The sequence below is a fragment of the Megalobrama amblycephala genome, linkage group LG14, assembly GCF_018812025.1.
Source record: "Megalobrama amblycephala isolate DHTTF-2021 linkage group LG14, ASM1881202v1, whole genome shotgun sequence".
Classification (NCBI taxonomy): domain Eukaryota; kingdom Metazoa; phylum Chordata; class Actinopteri; order Cypriniformes; family Xenocyprididae; genus Megalobrama; species Megalobrama amblycephala.
In genome coordinates this window covers 24,054,585-24,078,841 of record NC_063057.1, presented here as the reverse complement: position 1 = coordinate 24,078,841, position 24,257 = coordinate 24,054,585, and the positions used below count along the sequence as shown (strand labels likewise).

Below are 24,257 nucleotides of genomic sequence, written 5' to 3'. Positions count from 1 at the left end.
CACCCTGAGATTTTTTCAGGTTTTTTCCATTCATGGAGTAGTTTTATTTTTTTTCCTAAGCTCTTTCTCTGCACCATATTCATAATCCCCTCTGCCTCTGAGGTTTTGCACTGAATAACCACTTCCTGCCTATAGTGGCTTCCTATTTGTTGAGCCCATTGTATGATTGCTAGGCTGACTTCTGACTCTTGAAAGTTTCCTCTTTGCAGCCCATCTCGGCTTGGTAGCCACAAAAGTATCTCCCCTGGCTCTATTTCTTGGACTGAGGTTTCTGCCCTTAAGGCCTTTTTTCTCCCAAGCTTTTACCCGGTGATCCCCCTGGGTGTACTTGTATTGAGATGCTGCTGGATTTTCTCTGGGCTTTATTGGACATTATTGTAGGTAAATTATTTTAGGTACTTTCCACTCATATTGCATTCAAGCATTTTAGGTACTTTCCACTCATATAGCATTTAAGTATTTTAGGTACTTTCCACTCAAATAGCATTTAAGTATTTTAGGTACTTTCCACTAATATAGATTTAAGCATTTCTATGTTTAAGCATATATGGCATTATCTTAAAAGCAAGCAAATTGATATTTCTTTGAAACAGGTAAATAGCAGTATCACTATCCAAAACAAAGGGAAAATGATTCCTACATTTATTGTGGGGGTGAGTGGAAGAGCAAAAATTTTGCCCCTCTTTGTCTACAGACAAAGAGCTTTTCTTATATATAGCTTAAACCAGGGAAATAACATTTCTTACAACACTGCGTACAAGTTTTAGAAATTAAGGTAATAATGGAACTGGACAAAGTTTTCTGCCTTGCAGTACAAGTGTAGTAATTAGGATGCAGTATTGCTGCAGATAGTAATAGTCCTGATTCTCAATAACTTGTGTTCTTTGAGTGACTGTCTGAGACTGATATCTAGTGGACGTTTTATTATCAGTGACTTTACAGCAGGGTTCCTCTTTCTATTCCTGTAGAGACACAACAGAGTTTAGTTCCAGCTGTTACTGAACACACCTGGATCAACTAAGGAAAGTTTTTACATTTAAAATAACAGGCAGATGTGTTGAAGCACAGTCAAAACTGAGGCTCTCAAGGACCAGGAATGAGGAACCTGGGTCCTTAACTACTATGTACTTACATTTAATTAAATCATTTGTACATACATTTAATTAAATCATAAATCATACAATGCACTTGTTGTATACATGCATATTTATACATTGTTATTACCTGCATGTAATTACATCTGTAATTATTTCTGTAACATTCACATTTATAATTACACTGTTGACCCTTCTCTAACACCTTAACCCACCCTTAAACCTACCCATACCACCAAACTTGTCCTTAACTTTACCCATATCCCACTTCAATAGCAGCAAAAGTGTTTTAAAATACAATATGAACACAATAAGTGCATTGTACTTATTTTTTATGTAACATAGTAAAGGCCACCTAATATAAAGTGCTTTTCAGATTTGCAGACACGTTTTTCACATGTCACTCAAACACAGAACCAGGAAACTCTTCAGTTCAGAGAAACTGAAACTGAAGTGCAGTTGAGCTGTTGTGTGTTAGTGTCTCTGTGTAAAATGGCAGAAGGCAGAATTTCTCAGGATGAGTTCAAGTGTTCAGTGTGTCTGGACCTCCTGAAGGATCCAGTGACCATTCCCTGTGGACACAGTTACTGTAAGAGCTGTATAACAGGCTGCTGGGATCAGGAGGATCAGATGAGAGTCTACAAATGCCCTCAGTGCAGACAGACCTTCAGTCCAAGACCTGCTTTAGCTAAAAACACCATGCTGGCTGAAGTGGTGGAGAAACTGAAGAAGAGAAAACCTCCTGCTGACTGTTACGCTGGAGTTGGAGATGTGCAGTGTGACGTCTGTACTGGAAGAAAACACAAAGCCATCAAGTCCTGTCTGGTGTGTCTGGAGTCTTACTGTCAGAATCACCATGAAGAACATGAAAGTTACTTTAAAAGAAAGAGGCACAATCTGACTGAAGCCACTGGACGACTGCAGGAGATGATCTGCCAAACACATGATAAACTCCTTGAGATTTTCTGCCGCACTGACCAGAAGTTTATATGTGTGCTGTGTACGATGGATGAACATAAAAACCATGACACTGTATCAGCTGCAGCACAGAGGACAGAGAAACAGGTATGAAATATAATCTAGACACCAATGAAATAATGTTGACACTATTTATATTGGCACCCATGTGATCAGGTAACATCATTCACACTGCACATGTCAGCAGAAGTGAACAGTAGCTGCTGGACTTTCACTGTTGAATGTATTTGTGCTCCACAATCAACTTAAAAAAAAAAAATGAAAAACACTGTAAACATATTGATCAACACAAACTTTGTAAAACAGGCTTTGATGAAGCAACATGAATTAAAAGAAAATATTCACCGTTTGTTTGACAAAATATATCTGTCAAAAATTTTCAAAATCAGTTTCTGATTAAATTTGTGATGCACGTCTTCATGTGAATTAGAATGACTGATTCCTGATCAACATTTTATAACTGATGGCAGTTATTAGTTAACAGAAATACTCAATGTAGTGATCCAGTAATCCATTTTACATCCAGTAATACATCTGTGTCAGTTTTGCTTTTTATGATACTTATGCTTGCAGTGTGAAACAGGTTGTCAGGGTCGGTTGCAAACAAGGAGAGGATGCAGGATCTAATTTGCAGCAGTGAAGGTTTATTTACAATACTATAATACAAAACACAGGAGCAGGAACAGAACAACCAACTACACATAGATGAGGACAGACAAATGAGTGCAGGAGGAGTGAGCCTTTAAAGGGAGTGCTGATGAGGATGTGCAGGTGTAGGGAATCCATGATGACTGAGATGACAAGCTGAATGAGTGCAGGTGTGGATCAGAAGGGATTATGGGAAGTGGAGTCCGGGGAAGATGAGACAGACGGTGACTGTGACATTACTCCCCTCTCCCGGTAGGCGTGACCTCACGCCGTAGATAGAAAACTGGGAGGGAGGGCGGGCGTCCTGGAGATGTGACGGGTGATGCAGGGTGATGCAGGACAGATCATCTCCAGGACGGTACTGGCTGACCGGGGTGCCCTGGTGGATCTGGCAGCTTGGGAAGCCATGAAGATGCAGAACTAGATGCGAGGCCATGGAGGTGCTGACCCCTTGCATGAGGGCTCAAGTGTGGTTGCGGCCATCTTACTCACTCTGGGTGTTTTGGCTGGCAGGGATTCTTGGAAAGGGCCGTGGGCTGGAATGGAGCCTGGAGCAGGCTCGTGGAAGACTGGAGCAGGCTCGTGGAGGACTGGAGCGGGCTCGTGGAGGACCGAGTCTGGAGCTGACTCGTGAGCTGAAGCGGGGTTTGGTGTGGAGTCTGGAGCTGACTCGTGAGCTGGAGTGGGCTCTGTTGTGGAGTCTGGAGCAGGCTCATGGGCTGGAACGGGCTCTCGGGCTGGAACAGCCTCATGGAGTGGAGTGGGCTCTGTAGCAGGCTCGGCGACTGGAGCGGAGTCTGGAGCGGGCTCGGCGACTGGAGCAGAATCTGGAGCGGGCTTGGCCACTGGAGCGGGCTCGGCGACTGGAGCGGGGTCTGGAGCGGGCTCAGGCTTCCAGCCATCCCCTTGTACTCCACTAGTATGCCAAGGGGGGCCCATTATAGCTGAGGGCCCAGTTGTGGTGGCGTCCATCTTGCATGAGGGCTCAGTTGTGGCGGTAGCCATCTTGTTTGAGGGCTCAAGCGTGGTTGCGGCCATCTTACTCACTGGACTGAGGACCGGGCTGGCATGAGCTGTAGCAGGAATGGAGGCGGACTTCAGCGCTGATCTCACCAACTTGGGCATTGGGTCCGCAACCTTGTCTCCCAGGTCAGCGCTGTTGGAAGCCCATTTTCGCCCACGGGGAAACACAGGCAGCCAGGAATGGACAGGGCTGTTGAAGCGGTATGTGAAGGGAACTGGCGTGAGGTGAGCTGGTGGGGCCTTGTTTGTTTCTGATGGGACTCGAAGAGGAGGATGCTCTTTTACGTCTTCAATTTCAAAATTAGAACCATTTAAACAAAGAAATAAGATTTATCCATTCAACTAGAGAGAATTCACAAGCAGATTCACAATACCGAATAGTATCCTTATCCAGTCCCATCTGAAAACAGGCATTGAGTGAGGCATCAGACCAGCTCACCTGATGGGAGAGCTCAAGAAACACCTCTACATACCTCTCCAATGGCCAGCCCTTCTGCCGTAGTCCGCACAAGCGGTCCTCAGCCATGAGAGAGTCATTTGCTGCTGTATGATCCATGTCCTTAAAGGTCTGTCCTTCTGTCAGGGTTGATTGCAAACAAGGAGAGGATGCAGGATCTAATTTGCAGCAGCTAAAATTTATTCACAATACTATAATACAAAACACATGAGCAGGAACAGAACAACCAATTACACATAGACGAGGACAGACAAATGAGTGCAGGAGGAGTCTTTAAAGGGAGTGCTGATGAGGATGTGCAGGTGTAGGGAATCCATGATGAATGAAATGACGAGCTGACTGGGTGCAGGTGTGGTTTAGAAAGGATTATGGGAAGTGGAGTCCGAGGATGGTGAGACAGACGGTGACTGTGACACAGGCCTTGTGCTTCAAGTAAATTCAAGTTTGACTGTGTAAACTGATCTATCATCAGCCATTGGTTATTAATTCTACTGTTACTGGATTCAACTCTTCACATGATGATTCTGTCAAGGGTCAGGTGAAGGGATGAAGCGAGGACTCAGTAATGCATAAGTTAAGGGCTTTTAATAGTAAATGTTGAAAGTAACATTAACAAAGATTAATAAATGCTGTAGAAGTGCAGTTCATTATTAGTTCACGTTAACTACTGTAGTTAACTGATGTTAACTAATGAACCTTATTGTAAAGTGTTACCTCAAAAACCAACAAAAACTACCCCATGGGGTGGAAACAAGACCAGCAACTGGACAAGCCATGACCTGGCTAAGCAAACAGGATCTGGCAGGGCAGGACACCAGGGGAACATTCGACGACGATCTGGCACAGGACTGCAAACAGAGAATGAATACAGAGCAAACAAGGCAGGTTATGAGAGAAAATAGGTGGGGCTAATGAACCAATAAACAGGTAACAAATGGGCAGGGTTAAGACAATAGACAGGAGAGCATGTGGCACAAGAAAACAAATATGACAAGCCATGTGCTCACACCGAACATGACAAAAACAAGAGCTCATGGCCAATAAACACAATCACAAGCCATGTGTTTAAAGAATACAACGCGAACACGCACCTAATAAGAACACGAATAAGCCGTGTGTTCACAAAAAAACATGGCAACATGAAAACACACAGCCAGTGAAAAACACAAGCTGTGTGCTACGCAGCACAAAAAAACCCCCACAAAAAACATAACATGAAAGCACACGGCCCAAGTAAACAAGAGCCGCATGCTTCACCGAAAACAACAACACACGCAAGCAGAAGAGCGAACGGCCATAGCGAACTCGAAACACACTCACACAACAAGACAGAGTACACAAGAATGAGCAAATGCTTATCCTATGCGCTCACAACACAAGACACATGGAGCATGAATGTCTGAATCCTGACACAGAACCAAAACCTAAACATGAGTGCCGGAATCCAAACACCACGCTTTGAACATGAAACAAGGCACGCAGACAAGAGATTGCACGCTCACACAAAGACAAGCCAATACAGAAGCAACAGGGCTCTGTCACAAAACCAAGAATAAACTAGACTAAAAAAAAAATGACAGAAACCTGACAATTATAGTAAAAGTAGTACAAATTGACATCTCTGTTCTTGGTTTGTGCTGCAGAACCAGCTGAAGGAGACGCAGAAGTCGTTCCAGCAGAGGATCCAGCAGAGAGAGAAAGATCTTCAGCAGCTGAGAGAGGCTGTAGAGTCTCATAAGGTGAGTCTGGAGAAGAAGAGAAGTTTGAGAAGTCTCAGTCAGGACTCACTGAAGCCACTGTGTGATTGTGATGTGTGTCCTAACAGAGCTCTGCACAGACAGCAGTGGAGGACACTGAGAGGATCTTCACTGAGCTCATCCGCTCCATTGAGAGAAGCCGCTCTGAGGCCACACAGCGGATCAGAGATCAGGAAAAGACTGCAGTGAGTCGAGCTGAAGGACGACTGGAGCAACTGGTGCAGGAGATCAATGATCTGAGGAGGAGAGATGCTGAGCTGGAGCAGCTTTCTCACACACAGGATCACATCCATTTCCTGCAGGTAACAGAGATCTAGAAGAACAGAACCATAGCAGACTTGAGAGAGAGACTTGCAGAGAAACATTTCATGAGAGCAGACTGAGCCTTTGACTGAAGTGTTGTCAGGAATTCTGTGTTATGTTATATAATCGTAAGACAGATCCTCATCTAATCATCTTAGTTTAAAATAAATGACGCTTATAAATGCATTTCAGCTCTGGAAATTTCTTAGGAAAAATGTTCTGAACTCTTCTGGGATATATATTTTGCTGCCAAACTCCACTAGTGCCACGAACAGTTCAAAACTTCCAGAACATTTCAACTTTTTTTAACCAAATTTTCCCTTCTGGTTTCTTTCATCATGGTGAAACCTTGATGGTACCAATTTTGAGTAATGTTCAACAAAGTTGCTTCAAGTGATCTTCAAACCTGATCAAATGGATTTGCATTTTCATAATTGTTTGCTTGAGGATCACACCCATGAGTATCTCCATCTAGATTGCATGGTGCAAAACCCAGATGACTCCTGTGCACCTTATATCACGCCGGCCTCAAAGAGCTGTCAGACGCGTGCCTGCCTGTGGGTGGCCCTCAAGGGGCATTCTGTGAGTATGTGGAGTCTGTGCTCTCCAGCTGTGTTTCCCCCTTCACAGTGGGTGAAGAGGAGAAGGATCCCAAATACGGTGGTCCCGGAGCTAGCACTCTTTGACCTATATATACTGGAATGGACTCCTGCCTATTCTCCCAACCTTGAGTTCTCTTCTTCTCCACCAGTCCCACAAGGCCCACTGGACTTTCTGGTCCTGAATAGTTCTCTGGTCCTCCTTCCTCTGCTGGTCCCACCCAGCTTCCTGGCTCCTTTGTCTCTGCTGGTCCTGTCCAGACTCCAAGCTTCTGCATTCCATCCATGGAGGTCATCCAAAGCCCCATCGTCCTTGCAAGTTCCATCCAGCTCCTCGGCTCCTCCCTTTCCATTAGCTTCATTCAGTTTCCATCCATGTTTCACCACAGACTTCCTGACCTCTAGCTGCGCCTCAGCCCTCCACCCCTTTGGCTCCACAGGGCTCCTGCTTCCCTCCGGTTCCTGCTTCATCCTTGCTCCCACCGGATCTGCCTCTGTCTTCCGAGCCCCCAGTTCCATTGGTGGAGTCGGGGAATCCATAAACAAAAACTAGTTTGATTTCTTTTCCTGTGTTTAGTACCTGTGTCCTGTGCTGCAATTAGATCCTCATCTGCTCTCCTTTTTTGACCACACTGTTACAGCTTGCTCTAAAATTCTATAATTTCAATTTATGCAATACAGCTAAGATAATGACTGATGCATTTGATTGAATAATGGGTAACACTTAATAATAATATTCAAATATAAGTCATTTTTAAGTTATTAGTTAATGATGATCTAATCATTTACAAAACATGACTATAGGTTCATAAATGATTAATAATAGTAAATCATGAATAATCAAACAGATCGTTAGTAGATGATAAATATGTTATTAGTTGATATATTAATCACTTACAAATCATTTAAATATTTATGTTAAATTGTAAAGTGTAAAATCTAGGTGTCACAGACACGTCAGGCTCCACCTCCCGTCAATACCCACGCACCCAATCACCGGAATTCTAATCATCGCCACCTGCACTTCATCAGCCACTTAATCACCAGCACTATTTAACCCACACTCACACACACACCAGTTGTCCGGTCTCGTTTGTAGTACAGACTCATGTATGCGAACCTCAAGGACTCAACCTGCTACTTACCTGCTACCAGCGATCCCTATCGCTCTGTTGTCTCCAGTTCCCCTCCTGTGTTCCTCCTTCCGTGTGTGTGAGTGTTCCTCGTCAGCCATTCTCCATCTCCTCGACTTCTACCTCCATCTGCAATCACAAGGACAGTATCAAACCTCTATCATCTCATTTGAATTCTCCATCTTCCATTTACTCACCTGCTCATTGCTGTTTCTCAAATAAACCACCATACTTGCTTTTACCTCTGCCTCCGTGCCGTCTGTATCATAACAGAAGACCGGACCAGTGAAACACGGCTAGAGATCAGCATGAGCCAACAAGACCCGTTCCAGGAGCTCGTGAGCGCGCTGCGCCGAGCACTCACTCCACCACAACCACCGTCACCAGCACCTGCCGCCGCTTCCCCAGTCACTTCTTCATTGCACTTTCCAACCCAGCACGCCAGTCCCATGGCCAGGCCGGCGCCCTACTCAGGATCGGCGGAGGATTGCAGCGGATTCCTCCTGCAATGTGAGCTGGTCCTGGAGATGCAATCGCAACTTTACCCCACTGACACCTCTAAAGTCGCATTTATCATCTCGCAGCTACAAGGTAAAGCTCTCCGTTGGGCAGACGCACTCTGGATTCAAAAGAACCCCGTGGTGAAATCCTATTCAGCCTTCGTCTCTCACTTCCAAGTCTTTGGAAAACCCCTTTCGGATTCATCTGTCGGTGAGAAACTCTATAAAATTAAAGCAAGGATCTAACGCTGTGAGTGACTATGCTTTGCAGTTCCGTACCCTGGCTTCCAGTAGCGGATGGAATGAACAAGCCCTCATCACTTCCTTCCGCCAGGGGTTAGAACCAAAGTTGCGATTGCATCTCGCTGCATACGAGGATAACATCGGCCTCGAACGCTTCATCCAACTCGCCATCCGTGTGGGCACTCGTATGCAGTCGTGTCTTGAAGAGCACCAGGGCCAGCCACCTCTTCAACCTCTCCTCCGTCGGTCCGAACCCGTCAGCTCCCCAGAACCAGCCAGCGAACCTATGCAAGTTGAAAACTCCCGACTCACCCCTGCAGAACGACAACGCCGGCTGACCCTGAACTTATGCCTCTTCTGCGCCTCTCCCGGGCATGTACTCTCCGCATGCCCAACACGCCCTCCAAGACCTCTGGTGAGTGCCATCCTTCCCTCTTTAATCCAGATGAAACCACTCACCACCGTTGTAACCCTTACTGCTGCCAATATGTCTGTTCCAGTTGTTGCGCTCCTCGATTCAGGGTCAGCCGGGAACTTCATCTCCGGGTCCCTCTGCCGTCAACTCAAGTTCAAAACCTCGCCTTCGCCTAGTATCTATCAAGCCCACTCCATTACCGGAAAACCCCTAGGCCGCAAAAAGATCACCCGATGTGCTGGTCCTCTGCAACTCCACATAGGCCTCCTTCATGTCGAGGATATCCATCTGCTGGTTCTGGAGGAATCCACCGCTGACGTGGTTCTAGGGCGCCCGTGGCTCGAACTCCACAGCCCAACCATCTCCTGGCGCACGGGCGAGATCCTGAAGTGGGGCGAACACTGTTTCTCGACCTGCCTCTCCGGGTTTCTTGTTCCTCCATCTCCACGTTCCAAAGAAATCTCCATCTGTGCCACTTCCATTGAAAGCCCCATCGAGAAACGATCCATCGACATCCCAGCCTGTTACGACCCCTTCAGCGATGTCTTTTGCCCACAACGAGCCTCCAAGTTACCTCCACACCGGCCATGGGACTGCGCCATAGATCTGCTACTGGGTGAACCAGTGCCACGGGGAAGGATCTACCCCCTATCTGTGCCGGAGGAGAAGGCCATGGAGGACTACATCGACGAGGCCCTCAAGCAAGGATACATCCGTCCGTCTAATTCCCCTGCTGCTTCCAGCTTCTTCTTCGTGGCCAAAAAGGACGGAGGCTTGCGGCCCTGTATTGATTACCGCTCACTCAACAAGATCACCATAAAGTTCCGTTACCCACTTCCCCTCGTCCCAGCGGCCCTGGAACATCTCCGTGGTGCCACTGTGTTCACTAAGCTGGACCTCCCAGCACGTACAACCTCATCCGGATACGCGAGGGGACGAGTGGAAGACCGCCTTTGTCACGCCCACTGGCCATTATGAATACCTGGTCATGCCCTATGGACTAGTCAACGCCCCCTCCGTATTCCAGGATTTCATTCATGAGGTGCTCCGGGAGTTTCTCCATAAGTTTGTGCTGGTGTACATCGATGATATCCTCATCTACTCCCGGAGCCTGGCCGAACATCGCCACCACGTTGCGGAGGTCCTCAAACGCTTACGGCAGTTCCAGCTGTTCCTCAAGGCGGAAAAATGCTCCTTCCACCAGTCGTCCGTCCACTTCCTTGGATACTACATTGACCACAGTGGCATCCGGATGGACGAGGGGAAGGTGGACGCCATCCGGTCCTGGCCCACTCCGACTACCATAAAAGAACTCCAACGCTTCTTAGGCTTCTCCAATTTCTACCGCCGTTTCATCAAGGGCTACAGTTCCATCGTCTACCCACTCACCAACCTTCTACGCCATCAGCCCAAGTCTCTGTCCTGGTCCGAAGAAGCCACACAAGCCTTTGAAGCCCTTAAGGAAGCCTTCACCACCGCTCCCCTCCTCATCCACCCTGATCCCAACCGGCCATTCATCGTAGAGGTAGACGCATCTACCACAGGAGTGGGAGCGGTACTTTCACAGCAGCAGGGGCAACCAAGTAGACTCCATCCATGCGCCTTCTTCTCCGCAAGCTCAACCCGGTGGAGGTCAACTATGACATCGGTGACCGTGAACTCCTGGCCGTCAAGCTCGCGTTGGAGGAATGGAGGCATTGGCTGGAGGGAGCCAAACACCCCTTCCAAGTTCTAACCGACCATAAAAACCTGGAGTATCTTAAAGCTGCTAAAAGATTAAACCCCCGACAAGCCCGCTGGGCCATGTTCTTTTCAAGATTCGATTTCACCATCTCTTATCGTCCTGGCTCCAAGAACCTCAAGGCTGACGCCTTATCCCGTCTCCATGCTCCTGATGAGAAGTCTGAAGCTCCTGAAACCGTCCTCCCAGAAACCATCTTTGTGAGTCCCATCCAATGGTCTGAAGAGACTCTGCCCTCCTCCAATGCCTCCTCCAACACTCCGCCGGGTTGCCCTCAAGGTCTCCAGTACATCACCAGAGCACGACGCACTCAACTCATCCACGCAGCTCACTCATCACTTGGCACTGGTCACCCGGGGGTCAATGGAACCCTCTCGCTGCTTAAAGCACGCTTCTGGTGGCCCAACTTGGCCAGGGATGTCAGAAGGTACGTGCAGGGCTGCAGGGAGTGCGCCATCTCGAAGAGCTCTCGTCATCTGCCGGCCGGCAAGCTCCATCCTCTGCCCGTTCCTGAGCGACCATGGTCACACCTGGGAGTTGACTTTGTGACGGATCTCCCACCTTCTGATGGTCATACCTGCATATTCGTGGTAGTGGATAGATTCTCCAAGGCCTGCAGGCTGATCCCTCTCCAAGGTCTACCTACCGCTCTCACTACTGCTGAATTAATGTTCAACCACATCTTCCGCTACTATGGAATCCCCGAGGACATTGTATCTGACAGGGGCCCCCAGTTCATCTCCCGAGTCTGGAAGGCCTTTTTGTCGCTCCTGGGTGTGACCGTCAGCCTATTGTCGGGATACCACCCTCAGACGAACGGGCAGACGGAACGGAAAATCCAAGAGATCGGCCGCTTCCTGCGTACCTTCTGTCACGGCCACCAGGACTCCTGGAACCAGTACCTGGGTTGGGCCGAGTACGCCCAGAACTCTCTCCATCAACCTTCCACCGGATTAACACCTTTTCAATGCGTACTCGGCTACCAACCCCCATTGTTCCCCTGAGACGGGGAACCCTCCAACGTTCCTGCCGTCGACTACTGGTTCCGGGAGAGCGAGAGGGTGTGGGACTCAGCCCACCATCAGTTGCAAAGGGCCCTGCGCAGACGCAGGATGACAGCCGACCTTCGTCGCTCCAACGCTCCCAACTACCAACCTGGGCAGAAGGTCTGGCTGTCGACAAGGGACATCAGACTGCGTCTGCCATGCAAGAAGCTGAGTCCCCGCTTCATTGGCCCGTTCACCATCCTTCAGCAGATCAACCCGTCACGTATCGTCTTCAGCTTCCTCCTGAATATAAGATTCATCCCACTTTCCACGTGTCTCTACTCAAACCTCACCACCCTTCTCTCTCTCCTTCCACAGAGCCTGACGTGACAGCCGCCGAGCCCCCCCTTCCACTTCTTCTGGAGGATGGGACTGCTTACGAGGTTCGGGAAATTCTGGACTCCCGGCGCCGTGGTGGTCTCCTGGAATACCTCATCGACTGGGAGGGCTACGGGCCAGAGGAGCGGTCGTGGGTCCCGCGGAACGACATCCTTGATCCCAACCTGCTACAAGCCTTCCACTCCAGCCACCCGGACAGACCTGCCCCACGCCCTCAAGGTCGGCCACCACGACGTCGGGGTCCTCGGCCCTCAGGAGCGGGCCGTGGGGGGGGGTACTGTCACAGACACGTCAGGCTCCACCTCCCATCAATATCCACGCACCCAATCACCGGAATTCTAATCATCGCCACCTGCACTTCATCAGCCACTTAATCACCAGCACTATTTAACCCACACTCACACACACACCAGTTGTCCGGTCTCGTTTGTAGTACAGACTCATGTATGCGAACCTCAAGGACTCAACCTGCTACTTACCTGCTACTTACCTGCTACCAGCGATCCCTATCGCTCCGTTGTCTCCAGTTCCCCTCCTGTGTTCCCCCTTCCGTGTGTGTGAGTGTTCCTCGTCAGCCATTCTCCATCTCCTCGACTTCTACCTCCATCTGCAATCACAAGGACAGTATCAAACCTCTATCATCTCATTTGAATTCTCCATCTTCCATTTACTCACCTGCTCATTGCTGTTTCTCAAATAAACCACCATACTTGCTTTTACCTCTGCCTCCGTGCCGTCTGTATCATAACACTAGGCCTCTAGATCAGTGTTTCTCAACCCTGGTCCTGGAGGACCCCCAACACTACACATTTTGAAAGTCTCCTCTGTCTGACACACTCATTTCAGGTAGTGGAGTTTCTTCTAATGAGCTGATGAGTTGAATCAGGTGTGTTTAATTAGGGAGAAAGACAAAACCTGCAGTGTTGGGGGTCCTTCAGGACCAGGGTTGAGAAACACTGCTCTAGATGTTGAGGGAATTACATTTTTCTCGTGGGCACGACTTATTTATGTTGAGGGAATGTCGTATATTTCTCATGACCGGGGGGGGGGGGGGGGGGGGGGTCTTTTTTCACCTGCATCACTAAATTATTCACAGAAATTTTAAGAAATCAAGTTTGTTTGCTTGTTACTTGTTTATTTATTCATTTATTTAATAATTTACAAATAAAATGATGCGTACAAAATGTGAATCATTGTCTATCATTTTACAACCAACTGGTGATGTAGAAAAATATCTCAATATTCAAAATATTTCCATTTTAAACCATGAAGGTGAGCCAGTGGATATGTGCATACTTTGCATGAGAGTAAATGCTGGTGCAGAAGTCTCAAACACCAGTCAATTATTCACTATAGAAACTGAAAGTAATTTTTATTTATTTATTTATTTATTTTATTCATTATTATTATTATTATTATTATTATTATTATTATTATGCCTATTAAACTGAAAAAATATAAAATATATAGCCTATGTTAAATTTCCATAAAGTTGAACTTCCCGTAAAATTTCTGAGCATACAGAGCATACAGAAGTAAAATCATATAATCAAAGCTTTATTGGCATGACTGTCGGCATTTACAGTATTTACAAAACATAGGCTTTATGGTACTGTAAGTAGTCTATTAGATACATAATAGTAATTGGGTAAAGAGATAATGAGATCAAATGGAAAATTATATATTATATATACTGTATACATATATATATATATATATATATATATATATATATACAGTATACGGTACTGCTTGAAAGTTTGAGATCCTCTTGCAGAATTTGTGAAAATGTAAATAATTTTAACATAATAAGAGGGATCATACAAAATGCATGTTATCTTTTATTTATTACTGTCCTGAATAAGATATTTTACATAAAATATGTTTACATATAGTCCACAAGACAAGAAAATAGCTGAATTTATAAAAAATGACCCATTCAAAAGTTTATGTACCCTTGATTCTTAATACTGTGTGTTTGTCCTGAACAGTTAAACTGCCCAGTGTTCTTCAGAAAAATCTTGCACATTCTTTGTTTTTCCAGCATCGTCTGCATATTTGAACCCTTTCCAGCAGTGACTGTATGATTTTGAAATCCATCTTTTCACACTGAGGACAACTTGGGGACTCAAATACAACTATTAAAAAAGGTTCAAACATTCACTGATGCTCTAGAACAGGGATGGGCAACTTCAGTCCTGGAGGGCCACTGCCCAGCAGAGTTTAGCTCCAACCTTAATCAAACACACCTGAACCAGCTAATCAAGGTCTTTAGGATTAGTAGAAAGCTATAGGCAAGTAAGTTTTTATCAGGGATAGAGCTAAACTCTGCAGGACACTGGCCCTCCAGGACTGGAGTTGTGCATCCCTGCTCTAGAAGGAAACACGATGCATTATGACCTGTGGGTGAAAACGTTTTGAATTTGAAGATCAAGGTAAATTGTTCTTAATTCGTCTTGGAAACATGGAAGTATCTTCTGTTGCTTCCGAAGGGCAGAACTAAATGAAAAAAAAAAGATATTTAAAAAAAAAATAAGAAAAATGTGGACATCTTCATTCTCTTCAAAAGTTTTAATCCCCCAGTTCTTAATGCATCGTGTTTCCTTCTGCAGCATCAGTGTATTGGCAGATGCTTTTTCATCCAAATGATTTCCAAGAAAGTTCACATATTATGTAAATGGCAAATGCTAGAGTTTGTAGCTCTAACATGATATAATGAATATGAGAAGAATGAAGCTGATGCTGTGAAAGTGCTGGATTGAGGAGAGTTACTAAAGATCAACAAGAGCCACACAAATCTGACAGTAGTGCAGGTTATTGGCTGAAGTGTGGAGGTGATGAGCTTTGATTTCTGTTTTCTGTAGAGTTTCCAGTCTCTCTCAGCTCCTCCTGAATCTACAGACATAAATGACGATCCCTTCAGTTCTCTCTCCTTTTTTGTTGGCGTGAGAGAATCTGTCCGTCAGCTGAGAGACAAACTGGATGATTTCTGCAAAGAGGAGCTCAAGAAAATCTCTGACAGAGGTAAAGTCCTGGAGATTCATCTGCTCTCAGAAATGATCCTCCATCATCTTATATCATGTAGATCATCATATTAAAAATGTCTTGGGAACGGATGCAGGGATCTTTTTTCTCTTGACATGATAATCACACTCTTCTTGTCTGTTGATTTCCACAGTCACGTTCACCAACATTGTTCCCAGGACCAGGAACGACTTCCTACAATGTAAGTCACTAAGAAAACAAGCAGAAAAACTCACTGAGTGTGTTCATGTTCATGTTCTACTCAACACTGAGTAACAATTAAGGGTCCATAATTATGCAGTAGTTAAGCATTAACACACTTGTAGTTAATAATGAACTGAACATATATTAAGAGCTTACTAGCATTATTTACAACTTATCAAACATTTAAACGGAAAAATAAGCAGAAATAAACCAATAATTAATGGTAAATTGAATGTACAGTAAATGCCTTCTAGGTGCGTGTACCTTCGGATAATTTGTTTTCTCGTTTTTTTCTTTGAAATGGAAAAATGAAGAATCCGTTCATTTATCACATATTCAACCTATGAACATAAATAAACAAATCTTGTGTTGTTTTTTTATATTTTCATTTTTTTTCATCACACTTTGTTCTAATCCATCAAATGGAAAAACAATAAAACCAAAATGGATAAACAGCTTGAATATTCAATCTCTACATGGGTGGGATTAAAACACCCCTTTTCGCTGATTGGTCAACCAAAGAATTTATGTGGCATCTGCTCTCACAACTACCCTTAGCAATCAATTCAGACGTAGCACAGTGCACGTAGTACATTTAGCTGACCATCTCTCAAAATCTTTGTGCCGAAGCTGCGTGATGCACTGGACAGTGCAGAGAGAATGTATTTACAGTGAAGCTCAAGCGATGCTGTCATCAGTTCTTTCTCAGTTCCGCACAACAGAATAATAGTAGTCATCTGCTACAGTTGTACGGATTCAAAACTCGTCCACTGCAAGGACATTTCATCTTTCTCATCAAACAACCAGACTAATGAATGGCTCAACACGTTTTTCTGTATACACATAAATTTGCGGGCCGTGAAATATTAAATATTAATTTACATTACACTGAATATCACAACTACCCCTAGCCTACCTATTTGGCACACTGTCTGTTTTATTTAGCTGACCATCTTTTGAAATCTGTGTGCCAAAACTGCACAATGCTCAGCACAGCGCAGGAAGAATGTATTTACATTGTAGTGAGGTGCAGAGCAGCAGTCCTGACTGTTGTTTTGAGCAATACATTGAGTTTATTTCATTAACACTGAGTATTAACCTAATTGATGTCACACAGTTCTGCCAGCTAAACTTCTAAAGCAAAGTCACAGATCATTGTGCAACTCGCAGCATAGGCGCACAGAGTAGTTGTTCATTCTTGAATGAATCAGAGTCTTTAAACAAATCGGTTGAGTGAGTGATTTACCAGCCATACAGTTTTTTTTTTATTACTGAATGAATCAGTGTTTTGAGTGAATCGATTGAATAAAATGACTCATTCATTAACACAGTGACTTGCTGCCACCTACTGGTGATATTTCATATTCGTTTTATATTGTAATTTATTTTATATTTCTGTATTTAAAATGTTATGTTTAAAACATAAAATTAATCTAATTCCATTATGCATTTGCAATTGCTGTGTAAATTCATTTACTGACCTCTCTGAGCAGCATTAACTTCAGATGCTGCTTCTATGCCCTCTCTGCAGCACAAGATGCATAAGATTAGAAAATAATTTTGGGTTGAGGTCAGGACTCCAGTCCAGTCAAGTTGCTCCACACCAAACTCACTCATCCATGTCTTTATTGACCTTGCTTTGTGCATTGATGTGCATTTCATGTTGGAACAGGAAGGGGCCATCCCCAAACTGTTCCCACAAAGTTGGGAGTATGAAATTGTCCAAGATATCTTGGTATGCTGAAGCATTAAAAGTTACTTTCACTGGAGCTAAGGGGCCAAGCCCAACCCCTGAAAAACAACCCCACACTATAATCCCCCCTCCACCAAACTTTACACTTGGCACAATGCAGTCAGGCAAGTACCGTTCTCCTGGCAACCGCCAAACCCACACTCGTCCATCGGATTGCCAGACAGAGAAGCGTGATTCGTCACTCCAGAGAACACGTTTCCACTGCTCTAGAGTCCAGTGGTGGCATGCTTTACACCACTGCATCCGACGCTTTGCATTGCACTTGATAATGTAAGGCTTGGATGCAACTGCTCAGCCATGGAAACCCATTCCATGAAGCTCTCTACACACTGTTCTTGAGCTAATTTGAAGGCCACATGAAGTTTGGAGGTCTGTAGCTATTGAATCTGCAGAAAGTTGGTGGCTTCTGCTCACTGTACATGGCCTACCACTTTGTGGCTGAGCTGCTGTTGTTCATATAGTCTGCCTGCCTAGGTGCTTTATTTTATACACCTGTGGCAATGGAAGTGTTTGGAACACCTGAATTCAATGATTTGGAGGGGTGTCCCAATACTTTTGCTCACAGGAGTGTGTCATGTATATAGTGGCAGTAGCAAGACCTGTACTTGCTCTGCAGCAGCAGCAGCAGCAGCAATAAAGTAGCAGCAGCGTAGCAGATCTATTCCATCAAACATATCAGCATTTTGATACAAATTACCATGCCTAACACTCCGAGAGTTGTCATGACAGAACTCTATTTAGAGTATTAGTAGAGTATTGATAGAATGTTGACATATAGTTGTAAAATTACTTATAGTCAGTAGAATGTCTAAAGTGGACTATTGAAATAAAGTTTCACCGCTTTTAGCCATTATTTACAACTTAAACATTTTTGTGTGTGTAGTTAGTGATTTACATAATATTATATTTCTGTGATTTACCATCTATCAAGTAAACTGAACAATATGAATCATGTTTAATTAGTGTTGGTTTTAAAGTTTTGAGTAATAAATTGCTAAAATTGTGTCATAAAGACAATTTGACCCCCTGGTCTAAAGTGAAATGTATATCCACATTAATTATTGATTTGTATGGCACTTATTGAGTGATGTTCAAGTTGATTCGCCAGAATAAGCCAGTAATTATGGCTAAATTGCCAGTAATACAGTACTACTAAATACAATTCCTGGTGTGTTCATGCTTAACTACCATAAAATGGCAAATATTAATTTACTTTATGTTCAGGTAGTCATTAACTACTTGTGTGTTAATGTTACCAAGTGATTATGGACCCTTAAAATAAAGTATTACCTAACATTGATTCAACCTGATTGAACCTGTAATTGCTTTGCCAAGGAAAATTATTTTCCAAAAACTGGAGCCAGCAATTTTTTTTTCTTTAGATTGAACAGACAAAATATTTTTGAAATGTCATCATTATTCTGTTCAATTAAATTATTCTGTACACTCAAAAATAGTTTGTTTAATGAACTTAATTAAATTAAGAACAACTTTTCTACACAATTAGTTTAGGTCCATACAACAAGATGAAAACAAGTTCATTTAAACAAAAAACAATTTGTTGAACAAACCTAATAGTTTTAATTTCTACCATAGAGGGCCCTATTTTAACGATCTAAGTGCATGGTCTAAAGCGCACGGTGCAGGTGCACTTAGGGCGAATCAAATTTTGCTAGTTTAATGATGGGAAAAATGGTCGGCGCGTCCGGCGCATGGTCTAAAAGTTTTTTCCCTATTCTCTTAATGAGTAATGGGTGTGTTTTGGGCATAAAGTGCAATAAACCAGACGGAGTCTCATCTCCCATTCCCTTTAAAAGCCAGCTGCGCTCGCGCCATGGCGGATTCGCTATTTACATGGTGGAATTTGCAAGTGGAAAAACCGAACGCTTCTCTAGCGAGTAAATGGATCTGCTTGTGCGCAAGGTTAAAGACCATCTACAGGCCAAGCCGGATTCCACCAAAGCATTTTTATCTTTATGCACACAATAATAATCTTTTACATTGTAATTATTTATTTTTATTATTTGCCATGTTTGTGTGCTGCTGTGCATCCCTATGTGTGTAATAATCAGAGTGTAGGCTGCGCTGTACAAATGGGGCCCCGATAGGCTGCGCTGTACGAAGGCCGGGTTACAAATATAACCAGTTTTACTTGGTGGCCATGATAGGCCAAGTAATGCGAGGGGCTCCGGTCAACCATGTAATGTGAAAGGCCCATATAGGCCACAGGGGTGGTTGGATTTATTCACGCACATTAAAAATATTTATTTAAAGATCCTTTTTTTTTCATATTTTTATTTACAGCATTATAATAATAGGCTGTATATTAGCTTATTAGGAGAAAACAGTAGAAATAGACTGTCCCTTTCCACACACGCTTAGAAAATCTGGTGCACGTAATGCTGTTGCAGAATAAAACGCAGATAGAGACATATTAACTGAAAGAAATATGAGCACAAAAAAGCAGCTTGTCGTTAAATATATCTTCTGATGGACAACAGGCCCGTAAACACTTCAAAGCTTGAAAAGATGTTAGGGTCGTGTTACTTTCAATTCCATGTTATAAGTGACAAACTCATGGTGCTTACAAAGATAAATCGAGCAGCATTTAATGGGAATTAACAGATTGATGCACTGATGTCATGCTAAGTATATCTCAGCATGTTTTTGAAGAATAGCACTATTTAATTAGAACATAGCGATTTCACTGAGCCAATTCGCAATTCCAGTCAATCACGCAGCCTCGGATTACGTTGTAATGATCTGGGTGTATGTTGCTTTAAAAACCGTGTTTGGGGTTTCCCCGAGCCGTGCAAATGATTGAGGCGAATATGCTACACCATTCTCTGCTTTGTGCTTTTCTAAAACAAATTATGATGGTAAATGGTAACCTGTGTCATGTGGATCATTAACGATGCACTATAGGTTACAATGCAAACAAGCAGGACAAGTGCTCATGTTGCAAGAGCTTTCTGTCTCAAACATGATGTTTGTCATGTCGCCTCACACAGCCTGAACACAAACACTCTTCTGCAGACAAATTACCATAACAGAAACTCTTTACATGTCAAACATAACTAAACAACTAAACACTAATAGGTCGTTCCCTCAAAAACACAAAAAATTACACTTTCAGCATTTACTCTTCTGATCCAGACCTATAAAAAGAATGCTGGGAACTAAAAATCCCCTGCCCAGTTTCAGTTAATTCAACACAAATTATTTAGGTAGTTCCAACACAAATGGATTAAGTAAACTTTTTTACAATAAACAGTTAATTTAATTTAACATATTTAAGTTAATTTTACACAATAAAATTAAGTAAAGACAAAATGTTCACTTATTTTAATTGTATGGATTTAACTAATTTTAATTAAGTTAATTTAACAATTTTTATGGTGTACATTAAAAGATCAGATTCATAATTCCTGATTGTGATGTGTTTTATCTCCATCAGATTCTCATCAGCTCACTCTGGATCTGAAAACAGTGAATAAATGCCTCCGTCTGTCTGAGAGGAACAGAGTGATTACTGGTACTGACACAGTCCAGACGTATCCTGATCATCCAGACAGATTTGGTTATTATAAACAAGTGTTGTGTAGAGAGAGTGTGAGTGATCGACGCTGTTACTGGGAGATTGAGTGGAGTGGATGTGAAGTGTCTATATCAGTGTCATATAAGAGCATCAACAGGAAGGGACGGGGTAATGAGTGCGAGTTTGGACGTAATGATCAGTCCTGGGGTTTGTACTGCACTTCTGACAGTTACTCATTCATACACAATAACACAGAGACTGATCTCACCGTAGTGTTCATCAGCAGTAGAGTAGGAGTGTATGTGGATCACTGTAGAATAGGAGTGTATGTGGATCACAGTGCAGGAACTCTGTCCTTCTACAGCGTCTCTGGAGACACAATGAGCCTCATCCACACAGTCCAGACCACATTCACTCAACCGCTCTATCCTGGGTTTAGGCTTTGTAAAGGATCATCAGTGAAACTGTGTTGATGAATCAGAATAAGATTATAGAGAGATTCTACTCATAATACTTTGAGCTTATAATAAATCAGTGACTGTCACACACTGGCTTGACTAGATGATCCAAGATAAGATGATCTTGATGCAGAAAGACGATGAACACTTATATTTAATAAACACCAGCAGGAAACTTTAACACAAGACAAAGAACATAAAATGACTGAGGGTTTAAATACACTAGATAACAAGGGACTAAATGAAGGACAGATGATGGTAATAAGTTGTCATGGTTATAAACAAGGGGTGCTATGGAATTGAACAAGATAGCAATGGAAACAGGAACCAGAAACTAAACCACAGGCACAACATGAAGACAGAGACATACAGGTAATCCTGACAGTAACAGTGAGATGTTATACAGTCTCTTCATTACATTAATACTACAGCTGAAATTCTGTCACTGAAATAACCTGTTCAGGTTCTTCCAGTCGAGCCCTAGAGCCGTATTGGTTGAGTAAAGGATGAGATCCCACTAAACTCTATAATAAAAGTCAGAGAAGGTTTAAGGATGAGTGAGAAAAACAAGGTGAAGAGCAAAAGAAACCTAGAAAAAACAGGCAAGGAATCTACAAGAACAGAATGTCAAAGTCGAGTGAATTAAGAGAAAAGAATGAATCAATCGCACAGTTTGAAGATCAGTTCCTGTAAATGAAGGATCTGAGGATCTCAAACCTGTGTTATTTCAACCATACATCTGTGTTGTGCTTTATTTTCTTTGTTTTTATATTAAGTATAATCATTTATCATCATCAGTCATGTATGTTTTTAATTTTATCATTTCATCATTTATGCATTTTATTATTATTATTATTATTATTATTCATTTATTTTTGTATATTTTATTTTACTTATTTCCTTGTTACTGTAGTTTAATATTCTGATTGTGGGTTTCACAGAATGTGGCATGTTTGTCTTCATGAATAAGAGCTCAGAGGAATATCACAGTTTCAGGGTTTTATGGGATGTTGATGTGAAGCAGTCTGCAATAAACACACTTGTTGTATTTGTGCTGGTCATATAGTGATGAGGGGGCCTCATTTATAAAATGTTGCACAGAAACCATCCTAAATTTGATCTTACAAAATTTCTCAGATGTGCGTACGTGTGATTCATAGAATGACCGTACACACAGAAAACAAGTATACGCCTCTCTTTCAGATGTGAAATCTATAAATCGCAAATGATCTTGAACTTGCGCACAGCTAAATGGTTTCAGTTCTCAACAGAGTTTTTTATGGAAATTGAGTTTTTTATGGAGTTACAACAAATAATTGTGACCAAAAACAAAATGTTTAAGGTGGAAAAGATTTTAGGGCAGAAAAAACCCTAATCCACGCTTGTTTTAGTGAAATGGTTATTTTAAATTAATACTTATGTAGACAAAAAAGCTCTGGTGGACTTGCAATCACCTTAAAACACTTGAACCCATCCAGGATAAGATCATTTGAGTAAAGAGCTACCATGGGCGATGGTAGCTACCGATGGTTTTTACATTACGCTGCCTTGCAATGCTTCTTTGTCAGTTTATCCGGAAAATCATATCTCTAGTTACAAAACAAAGTTAGCGAGTCCTATCAACTTGAAAGGTAAATGGGAGGTCGGTCTCCTCGAAATTGAATATCCTAGATGTTGGTACTCCTTAATGATGAAGCTGGATTTTTCATCCTATACACCGCCCCAGTACCTTCCCAGAAACATGCAAAAAAACCCGGCAAAAAAGGTTTTAAAGAGTTGTCATGGATTTTTGTATCGAGGAAGATGATGTGAACCGCGCAATAATTAATGCTCTCGTACTGTCGGCTGTATTGACTCACAATCCTTTAAAAAACAAAGTGTATCTGGTTGCAAAACCTATCATCGTGATATCCTTCAAAGGGAAACTCGCCACTATTTTAGGAATGAAACCGGATGATCCTCACGGACGTTCGGCCTACTATCAAGATGCTGATTTTATAATGAGCCATATTACATACGCTCCTCATCAAGCCGATATCAACGCGAATTTCTATACGATGTACGTTTACACCAACATTATCCAATATCAATCGTCAGTGATTGTATGTCCTTCTTTTGACATGAGTACACATAACGGGTGAAAACAATGATACCGTCAGTGTTAGATACATCAAACTGCATTACACATCGATCAACAAGGAGCTCCAAGGAATACCATTTTCTTATGGGAAAGTCGTCATAAAACTTCACTTTAAACTGATGAAACAAACAATTAAAAAAAAAAAAAAAGACATATTATAACCAACGTGGAATGGACACTACAGAATATGTTAACTAATACCAAAAACACAGTGATATTTTCCTTCAAGAAAAAGTAATGTTGAATGGTGTGGATATTAAAATACGGATGATCAGAGCCAAAGACGAATTCTGCCTGATGAAGTGCAATGATGTGGCGTACAAATTAAATATTCTGTCAACATCCCTATTCATCAAGAATGTAACCGCATAACTGCCTGTGAGGCTGGGGCATGCCCAGGCGCTGCTCTCGACAACTGCCAAGTATCCAATAGACAGAGTTTGTCTAAACAATTTCTCCATACCTGCGGGGGTCCATGTTTCCAATCAGGAAAATTTGTTTTTAGGAACGCTACCTAAATCTATCGTTCTGGTTATGGTCAAAAACGATGCATTCACAGGATCGTGTGATAAAAACCCATTCGCGTTCAAACATTATGATTTAGAGTTCCTAGACGTCTATGTTGACAGTCAGCAATTCCCTGCCAAGCTGCTACAGCTGAATTTTCAATCAGAGTCAGCAGACAATTGTATCAGTTGGCGATGGCGTCCAGAAGATATCTTAAAAACCAGACGCTCTCTATTGACAGGAATGATTTTCTAAACGGATACACCCATTATGCCTTAAACCTCAAGCCTAACTGCAGACAGGTCCTGGTCAATTACTATTAAAAATGAACTGTGCAACTTGCGGCTATCATGGACA

At 43.0% G+C, this 24,257-nt stretch overlaps 2 protein-coding genes across 3 annotated transcripts in view; both read left to right on the top strand.

The window, feature by feature from the left end:
• LOC125244585 (tripartite motif-containing protein 16-like) overlaps positions 1-24,257 on the top strand; it is a 112,366-nt gene that overhangs the window by 32,818 nt on the left and 55,291 nt on the right. The window lies entirely within an intron of this gene.
• LOC125244584 (tripartite motif-containing protein 16-like) lies at positions 1,543-22,312 on the top strand. Of its 2 annotated transcripts, XM_048154681.1 has the most exons (6): positions 1,543-2,159; positions 5,844-5,939; positions 6,026-6,259; positions 15,141-15,300; positions 15,455-15,502; positions 20,715-22,312. In XM_048154681.1, the coding sequence occupies exons 1-6, from the start codon at positions 1,587-1,589 to the stop codon at positions 21,266-21,268; spliced, it is 1,665 nt and encodes a 554-aa protein (XP_048010638.1). In that variant the 5' UTR covers positions 1,543-1,586; the 3' UTR covers positions 21,269-22,312. The 2 variants fall into 2 exon arrangements, with proteins under 2 accessions (XP_048010638.1, XP_048010639.1); XM_048154682.1 differs by lacking the exons at positions 5,844-5,939; positions 6,026-6,259.

Excerpts from the sequence above, each read along its gene's own strand:
- LOC125244584 (XM_048154681.1), top strand. The coding sequence starts at position 1,587 with ATGGCAGAAGGCAGAATTTCTCAGGATGAGTTCAAGTGTTCAGTGTGT. Across the intron at positions 5,940-6,025 it reads AGGCTGTAGAGTCTCATAAG|AGCTCTGCACAGACAGCAGT; the intron begins GTGAGTCTGGAG and ends GTGTCCTAACAG. Across the intron at positions 15,301-15,454 it reads CAAGAAAATCTCTGACAGAG|TCACGTTCACCAACATTGTT; the intron begins GTAAAGTCCTGG and ends TGATTTCCACAG.